Here is a 14408-nt window from a genome sequence, read left to right as displayed (position 1 = left end):
CGTCCGTGCCGACAGCCGAGAGCCCAATGCCGGGCTCAAACTCATGAACCGTGAGATCATGACCTGAGCCGAAGTCAGAAGCTTAACCGACTGAGCCACGCAGGCACCCCAAGATGGGGATTTTTTTAAGTCATTTGTCGAAAGAGTACCCTTGGAGGACACTTACAAAGCAGTGAGAAAAGCAGGGTAGAGCCAAGGGAAGAAGGAAGCAAAGGTGTGGTTTTAGCTAGTGGAACCACAGGCTGATGCTGGTGTCAGAGGGCATCCCCAGGCTGTCACATGAGACAGGGAGGTCAGGCTTGTTCCCCCCAGCCTTGGGCAGCGATCGGCTGTGGGCTGCTACCCACCTTGGGGGGCAGGGGTAGGTGCAGGACAACTCTCAGGCTTTCTGGCCAAAGGGGGGCTCCCCCGGCCTAGGCGACTCCCCAGAGAAGAGTGAGCTGTTGGCCACCAACACTCACGCAGCCAGGAGATCACACCTCTGCCTGGCGGTGCCCCCTGGCTTCTCCCACAGGGGTCGAGGGGAACAGTGCGTGGCCTGGTAGCGTCTGTGACCAAGCTTGCTCTTGTGGCTGTGTTTCAGACTGCATGTCAGGCCCGTGTCCTTTCGGGGAGGTCCAGCTTCAGCCGTCAACATCGGTGCTGCCCGCCGTCAACAGAACTTTCATCTGGGACGTCAAGGCTCACAAGAGCATTGGTCTAGAGCTGCAGTTCTCGGTCCCTCGCCTGAGGCAGGTCGGGCCGGGGGCGAGCTGCCCAGACGGAGTCACTTACAACATCAGCGGCCGCATCGATGCCACCGTGGTGAGAATCGGAACCTTCTGCAGCAACGGCACTGTGTCCCGCATCAAAATGCAAGAAGGGGTGAAAATGGCGTTACACTTGCCGTGGTTCCACAAGAGAAACGTCTCTGGCTTCAGCATCGCAAACCGGTCTTCTATAAAACGTGAGCACACCTCCCCCCGCTCCGTCCCCACCGGTTGCTGAGGCTGAAAAGTACCAAAACAAAAAATGCCCGTTGCTCTAGACGGTCAGGTGTTGGGCAGTATGGTATGAATATCTTGAAGGAAGATCTCACTCTTCTGTAAGTGGTGCGGATCTCCTGGTGTGAAGTCACCCTTCTCTATTTAAAAAAAAATTTTTTTTTAACGTTTAGTCATTTTTTTTATTTATTTTTTTTTAACATTTTATTTATTCTTGAGACAGGGAGAGACAGAGCATGAACGGGAGAGGGTCAGAGAGAGGGAGCCACAGAATCTGAAACAGGCTCCAGGCTCCGAGCTGTCAGCACAGAGCCCGACGCGGGGCTCGAACTCACGGACCGCGAGATCATGACCTGAGCCGAAGTCGGCCGCTTAACCGACTGAGCCACTCAGGCGCCCCACGTTTAGTCATTTTTGAAAGAGAGACAGTGTGTGAGCAGGGGAGGGGGCAGAGAGAGAACGAGAGAGAGACATAGACTCAGAGCAGTTTCCAGGTTCCGGGCGGTCAGCACAGAGCCTGCCTCGGGGCTCGAACTCACGAACCGTGAGATCATGATCCGAGCCAAAGTCGGATGCTTAACCGACTGAGCCACCCAGGCGCCCCGCCACCCTTCCCTCATAAACAAACCGTGATGCCACTCTCTTTTCTTGGTCCTTTGTTGCCTGTGAGGTTTGTTTGCACAACACGAAGTGGGATTGGCTCCACAGACCTCTTCTTGATGACCCCGTCCCTCATTTCTTTGTCCTGTCTTCTAACCCCGTCACGTTTTCTCTAATTGTGTCGGTGGCTTGCCAGAGGGAATTTTGTGAGCTGAGGCTTAAATGGAGCTAATGAAAATAAAATCACGCCAACTCACAGTTAAATTAGAAACAAAGGTAATACGCGCTCAGAACTCATCACTTCCTAATGATTTCACCACATTTGACGGTTCTCTGTGCTCCTGAGGTTATTTACGCTGACTGTGCCTCTACGGTGGCGACAAATACAGGGACAAGCTACTGTGCGTCTGCTCCCGACTCCACATTCATGCTTGAAAGCAGCCACGGTGCGAGGAAATGGACAGGCGCCCCACGTTAGGGTGCTTTTCTCCCCCTGCCGGGTTGGTAAACACCTCCTCGCCCGCCACTGATGTCTCCTTAGCGAGGATGAGACCAGACCCAGAGCTCGGGAGCTGAGAGCCGCCCTCCCCTCTTCCTGACCCCGTTGCCCACCGGCCACCGACAGCCAGGACAAGGGTCTCATCGCCTCCCGTTCTTTCTCGTTTGGGCCCCGCTCCCTATAGGGCTGTGCATCATCGAATCCGTGTTCGAAGGTGAAGGTTCCGCCACCCTGATGTCTGCCAACTACCCGGATGGCTTCCCTGAGGACGAGCTCATGACCTGGCAGTTCGTCGTTCCCCCGCACCTGCGGGCCAGCGTCTCCTTCCTTCACTTCAACGTCTCCAACTGCGAGAAGAAAGAGGAACGGGTTGAATACTATATCCCGGGCTCCACCACCAACCCCGAGGTGTTCAAGCTGGGGGACAAGCAGCCCGGGAACATGGCTGGGAACTTCAACCTGTCTCTCCAGGGCTGTGACCAAGACGCCCAAAACCCAGGGATCCTCCGGCTGCAGTTTCAAGTTTTGGTCCAACATCCACAGAATGAAAGCAGTAAGTGAGCCCCGCTTTCCTTTCCCTCCTCCTTCAGTTCTTTCTTTCCCTCCTGGATAGTCCGCTTGGCATGAGGTTCCCTTTCTGTTTCTCACCTGTGGCTTCTGGAACACCTGAACTCTGGACCCCGTACGAGTTTCAGGACGTGCGTTGCCAGGCAGTAAGACGGGCTCGCTGGTGAACACCCACTGTGAGAAGCAAATGCAAACTTGCATTCAGGCCAAGTTATTTGTTTTTTTAAGTGTATTTATTTTGAGAAAGAGAGAGAGAGAGAGAGAGAGAGAAGATGGGAGGGCCAGAGAGAGATGGGGAGAGAGAGAGGCCCAACCAGGTTCTCCGCTGTCAACGCAGAGTCTGATGTGGGGCTTGAACTCAAGAACTGTGAGATCTCGACCGGAGCTGAAACCGAGTCGGACGCTTAACCGACTGAGCCACCCAGGTGGCCCCAGGCTAAGTTGTTGTTGTTGTTTTCACTTTTTTTAATGTTTATTTATTTTTGAGAGAGAGAGAGCATGAGTAGGGGAGGGGCAGAGAGAGGGGGAGACACAGAATCCAAAGCAGGCTCCAGGCTCCGAGCTGTCAGCACAGAGCCCGGCGCGGGGCTCAAACCCACAAACCATGAGATCACCACTTGAGTCGAAGTTGGACACTTCACCCGCTGAGCCACCCAGGCGCCCCAGGCTAAGTTGTTTTTAATGAAAGTATAGGGAGGTTACTTTCTGTATCGCATGTCTTGACCCTCGATGTGAATCAGGATTCACATTGCACGGCCACCGTCAGCATTAACGAACCCAGTTTTATTGGCTGAGTGCCCCATCCATACTGTGGGCACACACTCCATGCCAAGCCCTGACCTAAGCAACCACTTACACCGCCTCAGCTAATCCTTATTACAACCCCAGAGGGGAGGCGGGAATTACCCTCAATTACTGCTGGAAAACCAAGAGGCCCAGATTGCTTATAGAACTAGCCCAACGTCACGTAGCTTGTCTGGAGCAGAGCAAGCCCAGAACCCAGAGCCTGTGCTCTGGATCATTCTGAACCCCGAGTGGGGGGTTTACATCACTCTACACGCAGTTACTGAGATGCCACGAACCTAGAAAAGGGGAGTCAGGGCCGGAAGTAGGGGGAGGCCAGGTGCCCAGGTACCGACACTGAAGCAGGCACCTGCTCTAAGGCACTTACTTGCCCTTCTGGAGGTGCTCACCCTCAGGGTCACGTAAGTACAAGGTCAGCCCCTGAGAGCGAGCGCCTCCTTCAACTTTGCTCCGCGGGGAGTGGCGCGGCTGTTGAAATAAAAGGTGCAAGACCAGGGGCGCCTGGGTGGCTCAGTCGATTAAGCCTCTCACCTCAGCTCAGGGCATGATCTCACAGTTCATGGGTTCAAGGCCACATCAGGCTCTGAGCTGACCGTGTAGAGCCTGCCTGGGATTCTCTCTCTCCCTTATCTCTCTGCCCCTCCCCAACTTGTGCTTTTTCTCTCTCAAAATAAATAAATAAACTTAAAAAAAAAAAAGGGTACAAGATGAGTTCAGAGTGGAATTAAATGGGAGCATGGTGCTTATTTTAGTAGAGCTGATAAACGTCTGGAAAGTGACAGTGTGGGACCCGCCCAAGGGGCTGCCTCTGGGCGTCTCTGGAAGATGCAGCACCACCACATCCATTTTTTTTTTAAGTTTTTGTATTTATTTTGAGAGAGAAAGAGAGAGAGAGAATGAGAGAGAGAGAGCAAGCAGGAAGGGACAGAGAGAGAGAGAGAGGGAGAGAGAGAATCCCAAGCAGGCTCCGTGCTGTCATCACAGAGCCGATGCAGGGGCTCGAACTCATGAACCGTGCGGTCATAACCTGAGCCAAAACCAAGAGTTGGACACTTAACTGACTGAGCCACCCAGGTGCCCCAGCCCCACCATGTCCTGACCCAAGATGACTTCTGATTTATAATAACCGTGTAGAAGGTGTAGCTGTGTGTGTGTGTGTGTGTGTGTGTGTGCGTGTGTGCGTGTGTCCACCGACGTATTTCCATGATCCCACTGTCACAATTTTATCATCAGAATGTTAAAAACCACCACCCAAGAACGGTGTGGGTTTGAGTTTAGGAGACAGAGAGATTTATCATCTCAGCTATGGTTAAGTGCTGTCGATTTCTTGTATTTCCTGGAACGTCAGCTGAGTTGATCTCTACAACGAATCAGACTGTTAAACAGGCTTTCTTCACCCGCATCAAGAAGGATTTGGCTTTAGTTTCGAGGTAAGTAAAGAGTCGCTAGCTGCGGTTTAAAGCTGTTTAGCGGTGTCCCGGCTTCACGTAAAGGGGGATCTGCCTACGTGGATTCGAATCCCAGTTTCCCTACGTGCCGTGGGACTGTGGACAGAGCACCTCACCTTTGTGTGACTCAGTTCCTCAACTTAAAATAGAGAGGGTGGGCCCGCCCTCGTGGGGATGTTTTAAGGATGAAATGAGGTAGCACAGTGCCTGGCAGGTGATCAGCGCCCTTACGTGGTTCTAGATCAAAGACCCAGCGCTTGACCTCAGAGACAGACCGTAACCCAGAAGAGACATGACTTGCAGGATGCAGGAGGTCACGTCCCAGGAGTTTTCGGGGGGGGTGGGTGCCATGGGGCTCAAGGCGGGGAGTGCAGAGCAGGCTGGCAGGATTTCCGGGGGGAGACTCAAGGCAGAGCCGGGCGTTTCCCGTCTACGCAGGAGGCCCCCGGACGGTGGCTGCCTCTCGTGGCCACTGGAAGGGAGTCTAGTCTGTGTGCTGTTTGTTTCTGCTCTTTCTTGGCCTTGGAAATGAGAAGGAAGAAGCTGTGGGGTTGCTTCAAGACACGGAGTCCCTCGGTAGGAGCCTCTGCCCTTCACTTGACCGCCCTTTGCCCCCGTAGAAGAAACAACTGCCCAGAGCAGAGCCCGCGCCCCAGGCACACGCATGTGGGGGTTTGCATTCAGCACAATGTTGTATTTATCCGTCCGCATAGCTGTGTCCCGCTAACCTCCTCCCAATCAGGAATCTTGTCTCATTCCTCCATCTTCCTACACCCACCACGGTTTCTGGCACATTCCAGGCCCTTTTGTTTTTGTTTTTGTTTTTGTTTTTTAAGTAGGCTTCATGCCCAGCATGGAGCCCAACGCGGGGCTTGATCCCACAACCCTGAGCTCAAGACCTAAGCTGAGATCAAGAGCCGGATGCCCAGGGGCGCCTGGGTGGCTCAGGGAGCTGAGCGTCCAACTTGGGCTCAGCTCATGATCTCATGGTTCAAGCCCCGCGTCGGGCACTGTGCTGACAGTACGGAGCCTGCTTGGGATTCGCTCTCCCTCTCTCTCTGCCCCTCCCCCACTCTCTCAACGTACGTGCATAAACTTAAAAAAAAAAAATCTCTACAGATTCCACAGAAATGATGAGGGGCCTTTATGAAACTTCAGTCAATAAGCTCATCCCTTCAGGGGTTTCCACGGTGTCCGTAAGTGGCAGGTAGTGAAAGGTTGTCTTTTTTCTTAAGGGGGAGGGGTCTTTCCAAATCTCCAGCTCAGGTGTTCTTTACCGAGAGGAAGCACCTGCTGATTCTCTTGCGGTAGGAAGCCTTCCATCAGGATGTCGCCTTGAGCAAATTGGAGGTCTCTTTCAGCTGTAAGTTGGCCAAGGTCACACCTACCCCCCCCTCAGGGTGGGGTGAGGCAAGAATTGCGAATGTAAACAGTGACATTTCCATTTCTCTCTTCTGTGAGAGGTGAGGGGTGCACACGTCCTTCTTGCTCTGACAGCTGAGGCCCCCTGGGAGCACGTGCCTGAGGCAGCACGTGAATTTACTGTGTCTGCCCTTCGAGTCATTGAAAAAAGATCTTTGAATGTTTATTTTTGAGAGCGAGAGACAGAGAGACAGAGCGCAAGCAGGGGAGGGGCAGAGAGCGAGGGAGACACCGAATCCGAAGCAGGCTCCGGGCTCCAAATTGTCGGCACAGAGCCCGATGCGGGGCTCGAACCCGTGAACCCCGAGATCATGACCTGAGCTGAAGTCGGACGCTCGACTGACCAAGCCACCCAGGCACCCCAACCCCTCAACTTACTTTGAGAGCCAGCCAGACTCAGTGTGGAAGGAAGGCGCGTCAGAGGACTAATGAATGAAAGGCATACGCACAACCAGAGAACCGGCTGCATGCAGCGTGTTAGCACGGAGGCTGGGGGTCTCCTGACGCTCCCCACGATGCAAGGTCTGTCTTGCCCCGGAATCAGGATTGTTCTCCCCAACAAACTCCGCTCTCTGTTTTGGCTTCACCGCTGGGTGTCTCAGTATACAGTGGGGGTCTCTTCCTCAAAGAAAAGAGGAGCTGTGCCACTGTGGCAACAGCAAGGGTCCGCGAGCACGAGGGGCACTGGAAACCTCACACGCTGCTGGCAGGAGGGGTAAGAGGGTGCGATCGTTTAGGAGAACAATCTGGCAGTTTCTCACAAACTTCTACCTACCTATGACCCAGAAATTTCACTCCAGGGTAATTAGGCCAGAGAAACAAAACCGTAAGTCTGCTCAAAGATCTATAAAAGAATATATAACAGGGGCGCCTGGGTGGCTCAGTCAGTTAACCGTCTGATTCTTGATTTCAGCTCAGGTCATGATCTCGCGGTTAGTGGGTTTTTGCCCCATGCGGGGCTCGAACTCACAAACCGTGAGATCATGACCTGAGCTGAAGTCGGTCGCTCAACCCACTGAGCCACCCAGGCTCCCCTTAATCCTTTTTTTTTTAAGTTTATTTATTTATTTTTAGGTCGAGAGAGACATATAGACGGTGAGTGGGGGAGGGGCAAAAGGGAGACAGAAAATCGCAAGCAGGCTCCGTGCTGTCAGCACAGAGCCCGACATGGGCCTCGAACCCACAAACTGTGAGATCATGACCGAAACCAAAAGGACTCTTAACCGACAGAGTCACCCAGGCCTCTCTGAAAATTACTTAACCTTTCTAAGCTTCAAAGTTGTAGTTTATAAAATGGAGATAATAGGGGCACCTGGGTGGCTCAGTCCCACTGAGTGGCTGACTTTAGCTCAGGTCATGATCTCCCGGTTCACAGGTTCAAGCCCTGAGTCGGGCTCTGTACTGACAGCTCAGAGCCTGGAGAGAGAGAGAGACAGAATGTGATCGGGGAGGAGCAGAGAGAGAGAGAGAGGGAGACACAGAATCCGAAACAGGCTCCAGGCTCTGAGCTGTCAGCACAGAGCCCGACGCAGGGCTCAATCCCACGAACCCCGAGGCCGTGACCTGAGCAGAAAGCAAGAGTCCTGATGCTCAACTGACTGAGCCACCCAGGCGTCCCCCCCATTGGCTACAGGCTTGGCCACGTGAGTTTGCTTCCACCAATGAGATGTGAGGGGAAATGCGGGTACCACTTCCAAGCAGAAGCTTCAGCACATGTCCTGTGGTTCACCTTTCAAACACCGTCATAAGACCGGGGTGTCGCAGAGTCCTCTCCTTCAGCCTGGATCTCAGAATTAAAAAGACATGCCCCAGAGGGGTGCCTGGGTGGCTCAGTTGGTTAAGCCTCTGACACTTGGTTTCAGCTCGAGTCATGATTTCACGGTTCATGAGGTGGATCTCCGCATAGAGCCCCGAGCTGGCAGCGCAGAGCCTGCTTGGGATTCTCTCTCACCCTCTCTCTCTGCCCCTCCCCCACACGGGCTCTCTAAATAAATAAATAAATAAGTAAACTTAAAAAATAGTAAAAGACAGGCATCAGAACTGCAGCCAACTCACGATGGATGTATACATTGAATGCAGAATAAATCTTTGGTATTCTAACCCTTTGGATTTCGGGACCACTTGTTACTGCAACATAACATAGCCCAAGCTGACCGACACACTCCCTCTCAAGGATATCATGAGGCTTAACCTAACACGTCAGAGACTCTCTGCCATGTGCCAGATATGCGGGTCATGGAGATCCATGAAGTTCACTCTCCGACGGGAAGAACAGGCAAGCAATTGGAAAATGAGGACTTCCCATTAAAGAGAGATTCGCTTCCTTCTTCAGCCACCCTGTCATGGCATTTAAAACATTTCTAAAAGCATAAATCCCAAGGGAAATGACAAATGGAAAGGAAACAATGTGCTCACATTTCCCAAAGTGGGACGTAGACGGGTAACTGATTCAGCAGACCCGAAAGTGCAGAATCTAATCCCACAGTGGGGAAACTTCCAGAAGAAACTTTCAAAGGCCCAGGAGTTGGCAGCAAGTTACCTCCAGAACTAGGGCTAAAAGCTGGAGTAGCCACTCCAGCCCCAGACCAACAGAAGAGAGGAATTTCTTCCCTGGTAAAGGGAAGGTTTTGAACCAGAGATCCTATTTGCATGAATAGGGAGGTGCTAAGCTGAACACAGGGAGCTTGAATAAAAGATTGATGTGCTGCCTTTTTTTAAGTTTATTTATTATTTATTCCGAGAGAGAGAAAGGGGGGCAGGGCGCAGAGAGAGAGACTCCCAAGCAGGCAGCTCGGCACCCGATGCGGGGCTCCGGCTCACAAGCCGTGAGATCTCGGAAGCTAGGCGCTTAACCGACTGAGCCACCCAGGCGCCCCTAAACGTTTCTTTTTTTTCTTTTATAATTTGTGTTTGCTCCACATCTATAAGGATATTCTCTTTGCTTTGAAGTACCAGTCTAATTTGATTCTTTTACTAATGGGAGACACTGTTCTCCTGGCCCAGCCGGGAGTGGTTCATCTTTTGCTCACTTGTTGGAACTAATAGCATTTATCAGAGACCACATTATAATATCAACGGGTATAACATCTATGAATAATGATAATATCTATGAAGAAATATTATATCTATTAATCTTCTATCCCTGAACTAATGGCACACTGCTGCTAATTACTACACATGAGAATGTTTATACAGGAGGGGCGCCTGGGTGGCTCAGTTAAGCATTTCCGCTCAGGTCATGATCTCACAGTTCGTGGGTCCAAGCCCCCCCATCAGGCTTTGCACTGACAGTGCGGGGCTTGCCTGGGATTCTCTCTCTCCCTCTCTCTCTCTGCCCTTCTCCCTCCTCTCTCTCTCTCAAAATAAATAAACTTAAAAAAAAAAAGAGAATATTTACGCAGGAAAATATTTAAATAAATGATGGCGAATATCACTTGTTCATTATCAAGCAGCCACTAAATGACCGAATATTTTCAAAGATTCGTGAATATGAAAACTACCTGGAAACATAATCAAAGCCGTGTAAAGTAATAAAGGAAAAGCCGAGTATACAATTTTATGTATACTATACTTTTCCGTAGGTGAAAACGTTCGTACGCGTGCGTGTGACCCAGGACCAAGATGAACTTGAAGTAGTAACAGCAGTTAAGCAGTGGTAGAAACTCAGTCCATTATTTTTCTTTTTCAGTTTCTCCTAGAGTTCTTGTATGTTCTCTCTCTCTCTTTTTTTTTAAGTTTATTTTATTTATTTGGAGAGAGAGAGAGAGCACAAAATGGGGGGGGGGGTGACAGAGAGAGAGGGAGCAAGAATCCCAAGCAGGCTCCACACCAGCAGCGTGGAGCCCGACGTGGGGCTCAGACTCCTGAACCACGAGATCATGACCTGAGCCGAAGCCAGACGCTTGACCGGCTGAGCCACCCAGGCGCCCCTTTGTGTATTCTCTTACTAAGAAAATATGTTTCCAATGCTTCCCAGACAGGAGAGGTTTGGTGCTAATTTTTGCCCTGTCCGCCGGGTGGCCGCTGACCCGTGCCTCAGACCTGTTTTCTCTTTGCGGTTTCAGATAAAATCTACGTGGTCGACTTGAGCAACGAGCAAGCCATGTCGCTCACCATCGAGCCGCGGCCCGTCAAGTTCAGCCGCAAGTTTGTCCCCGGCTGCTTCGTGTGTCTGGAATCTCGGACCTGTAGCACCAACCTCACCCTGACCTCCGGCTCCAAGCACAAGATCTCCTTCCTTTGTGATGACCTGACTCGCCTGTGGGCGAACGCCGAGAAGACCATAAGTACGTCCCCTTGGTTGGCGCTCCTCTGGGGCCGTGGGTGGCTCTCCCTGCCCCTCCCCATCTTCTCCATGGGGTCCACTGGGTAGGCTATAGACAGTCTGATCAGAAATGTCCCCTGCAGTACAGAATAGGCAGGGGCGACCAGGAGAGGTAGAGATGTGCCCCTCTCGGACCAGAGCCTCTGCTGCATCGGTGTCCTTCAGAAGGACACTACGTCCCCACGTCCCTGCTTGTCTCCTCTGCCCAGCCTTCCAGAATCCCTCGTGAGATCCTCTCGTCTGTGTAGCCTTCCCCAGCCTCTCCCATCCCCATGTCCCCACCTCCACACTCACTGCGCACTTAGCACCCCTGGCGTGAGACCGAGCGTCTGGAGGTCAAGAACTGTGGCTTATTCCGTTGTTTCGGTCCCTTGAGCCCCTGGTGGTGCGGCACACGTATTAGTCACCTAATAAATGTTTGACAGTTGGAGGGCAGCAAAACACATAGTCCCCTCCCCCCGCTGGGCCACCATGACCTTCGACGTGGATGCTCTCCGAGTTTCCGCAGATGCAGCAGCCGAGGCCACAGGGCGCAAAGCAGCCTGCCCACTAGGAGGCGGCCGAGCTGGGACGCGGGCTAACGTCTCCCCAGTTCCAGCCCTGCTCTGACCACTGCACAAAACTACCTGCCCACGGTCATGGACGCTGGGACGAAGGTCTGGGTGGAGGGAGAACCTATATGCCCTGCCCATACTTAGCATCTGAGACTCAGATCCACAAAAGAGACGCTGGCAAACAAGAACAGAACGTTTCCGCCCCAAATACTCCCCAGAAGTGGGTCTGCCGGTTTAGGGAAGAGTAAGACTCTGGGGCGCCTGGGTGGCTCAGTCGGTTAAGCGTCCAACTTCAGCTCGGGTCATGATCTCGTGGCTCACGAGTTCGAGCCCCACGTCGGGCTCTGTGGCGACAGCTCAGAGCCTGGAGCCCGCTTCGGATTCTGTGTCTCCTTCTCTCTCTGCCCCTCCCCTACTCTCTCTCTCAAAAATAAACATTGAAAAAAATGTTAAAAAGAATGTGAGGGGGCGAGCGGGGCAGCTGGAACAGGAGCATCAGGGAGCCGGGAGTGGAGGACAGAGCACGAGAGGAGAGACCAAAGGGAAGAGCAAGAGATCCTGGGCGGCCTTGAGGGCAGGGCAGGATGCACCTGCTGGTCTCCTCCCCGCCTGGTGCCACGAGCTCTTCTCTTCCAGGCTGCATGGACCACCGGTACTGCCCCAGGAGGCCCTACTCCCTCCAGGTGCCCAGGGACATCCTCCAGCTGCCCGTGCAACTGCACGACTTCTCCTGGAAACTGCTGGTACCCAAGGACAGGCTCAGCCTGGCATTGGTGCCAGCCCAGAAGCTGCAGCAACACACGCCCGAGAAGGTCTGCAACACCAGCTACAGCTACCTGGTGGCCAGCACGGTCCCCGGCCAGGACCTCTACTTCGGCTCCTTCTGCCCCGGAGGCTCCATCCAGCAGATCCAGGTGAAGCAGAACGTCTCCGTGACCCTCCGCACCTTCGCCCCCAGCTTCCAACAAGAGGCCTCCAGGCAGGGCCTGACCGTGTCCTTTATCCCCTACTTCAAAGGTGAGGACGTCTCCCTCTGTGTCCCCATCTCCCTGCCCCTTGCTTGTCTGGGCATCCCTCTTCTGTTGGGTGGGCGATCGCCTTCCTTAAGTTGTCAACTCGAAGGGAAGGGGCAGCTGAGTGGCCAGGTCCTGGCGCAAGAAATGTGACAGACTGGGGAGCCCTCCTCCTGACTCTGCCGTTAGCCTCGTGTGGAAAATTCCGGGAGGTAGAAATAAGTCTCTGACAGTGGGAGGTGACAGGTGGCGGGCAGAAGAACAAATCATCAGGTTCAAGTCTGAAAGTTTATTTATTTTGAGAGAGAGAGGGAGAGAGTGCAGGCAGGGGAGGGGCAGAGAGAAAGGGAGAGAATCCCAAGCAGGCTCTGCACTTGGAAGGCTCAATCTCATGAACCTTGAGATCACGACCTGAGCCAAGATCAAGAGGCAGATGGACACTTAACCAACTGAACCACTCGGGCCCCCCAACCAAGACTTTTATCTGAAGTTCACTTCGTACTTTGTTCCCAGAGGCCTGAGTGGGGAGGGAGAAGAGTCTTTGGCCATAAGATTAAGGTCAGCCTTAGGGCCCCTGAGTGGCTTAAGTGGCTTACCCAAAGTTGGCTAAGCATCCGACTTTGGCTCAGGTCCTGGTCTGCAAGTTCGAGCCCCGCATTGGGCTCTGTGCTGACAGCTCAGAGCCCGGAGCCTGTTTCAGATTCTGTGTCTCCCTCTCTCTCTGCCCCTCCCCCACTTTTGTGCGCTCTCTCTCTCTCTCTTCTCCATCTCTCTGTCTCAAAAAATAAATAAATCTTTTTAAAAATTAAAAAAAAAAAAAAAGATTAAGGTCAGCCCAGGCTGCCAGATCTCTCCAAGGCTACCCGAGAAACCCCTTCTGGGGGCTCTTTGAAAACAAGACATACTCCGTGCAGTGTGAATGCTGGGGTTTTATCTCACTTGAAGGCCAAGAACGAATCCAGTTAATGTGTCGGAGGCTCTTCGGCTTTGCAATTCTCCCATTCTTCCCAGAACCCCAAGTGGGTTTTTCTTTTAATGTTTATTTATTTATTTTTGAGAGAGACAGAGAGTGCACAGGCGAGGGAGGGGGAGAGAGCGAGGGAGACACAGAATCCCAAGCAGGCTCCGGGCTCTGAGCTGTCAGCACAGAGCCCGACGCGGGGCTCGAACCATGATATCGCGACCTGAGCCAAAGTTGGACGCTTAACCACCCAGGCGCCCCAGAACCTGAAGCGTTTTCGTCTCTGAAACAGAAATCGCTGTTGACCAGTCACGCTGGGAGCAGCGCATCGGGTGGACGTTAGCTAGCTGGAGGGCGTTTCTGAAAGGAAACTTTTAGAGAGAACCAGCGGTTTGGCAAATGAGCCTCTTTTTTTGTTTGTTTGGTTCGTTGGTTGGTTGGTTGGTTTTGTTCAAGATCTGAGCACCTGACCTGAGACTCTAACCTTGTGCTGACCAATACTCGCTGGCCACGTGTGGCAATTTATATTTAAATTAATAACAAAATTAAAAATGTAGTTCCTGTCACATCAAGCACTTTTCAGGCCGTCCACAACGCACATGGCTGTGGCTCTGCCCCCGGATGGTACAGATGGAGGCACCCAGGAAATATTGTAGGTTCCGTTCCAGTCTACTGCAATAAAGCAAGTGAAATGAGTTTGGTTTCCCAGCGCATGTAAAAGTTATATTTACACCATACTGTAGTATAAGATAAATAAAAATAAGATTTTTGTAAGCAAAAAAAAAAAAAAAAAAGTTATTGCTTAAAAAATGCTAAGCATTGGGGCGCCCAGGTGGCTTACTCGGTTAAGCGCCCGACTTCGGCTCAGGTCACGATCTCACAGTTCGTGAGTTCGAGCTCCGTGTCGGGCTCTGTGCTGACAGCTCAGAGCCCGGAGCCTGCTTGGGATTCTGTGTCTCCCTCTCTCTCTGCCCCTCCCCAGCTCACACTCTGTCTCTATCTCTTTCAAATGTAAATAAACATTAAAAAAACATTTTTAAAAATGCTAACCATCGTCTGAGCTTCCCGCAAGTTGAAATCGCTGATCACAAGATCGCTGTAACAAACACAATAATGAAAAAGTTTGAAACGTCGCGGGAGTCACCAAAATGTGACACCGAGACACAGAGTGAGCACATGCTGTTGGAAAAATGGCGCCACAGACTTGCTGTTGGTAAAAAAATGGCGCCACAG

General features: G+C 52.2%; 1 protein-coding gene across 1 annotated transcript in view; it reads left to right on the top strand.

Moving 5' to 3' along the window:
• The first annotated feature begins 491 nt into the window (after positions 1 to 491).
• The window catches only part of CDCP1 (CUB domain containing protein 1), a 21615-nt gene continuing 7698 nt past the window's right edge, over positions 492 to 14408 (top strand). Inside the window, exons 1-4 of the mRNA XM_049642508.1 lie at positions 492 to 946; positions 2267 to 2635; positions 10388 to 10609; positions 11838 to 12218. Of these exons, the coding sequence (XP_049498465.1) occupies positions 589 to 946; positions 2267 to 2635; positions 10388 to 10609; positions 11838 to 12218 (1330 nt within the window). The 5' untranslated portion in view covers positions 492 to 588. The remainder of the gene's footprint in view (positions 947 to 2266; positions 2636 to 10387; positions 10610 to 11837; positions 12219 to 14408) is intronic.

The sequence above is a fragment of the Panthera uncia genome, chromosome A2, assembly GCF_023721935.1.
Source record: "Panthera uncia isolate 11264 chromosome A2, Puncia_PCG_1.0, whole genome shotgun sequence".
Classification (NCBI taxonomy): Eukaryota; Metazoa; Chordata; class Mammalia; order Carnivora; family Felidae; genus Panthera; species Panthera uncia.
The sequence above is the reverse complement of the archived record's forward strand: the minus strand, read 5'-3'. Positions and strand labels throughout refer to the sequence as shown.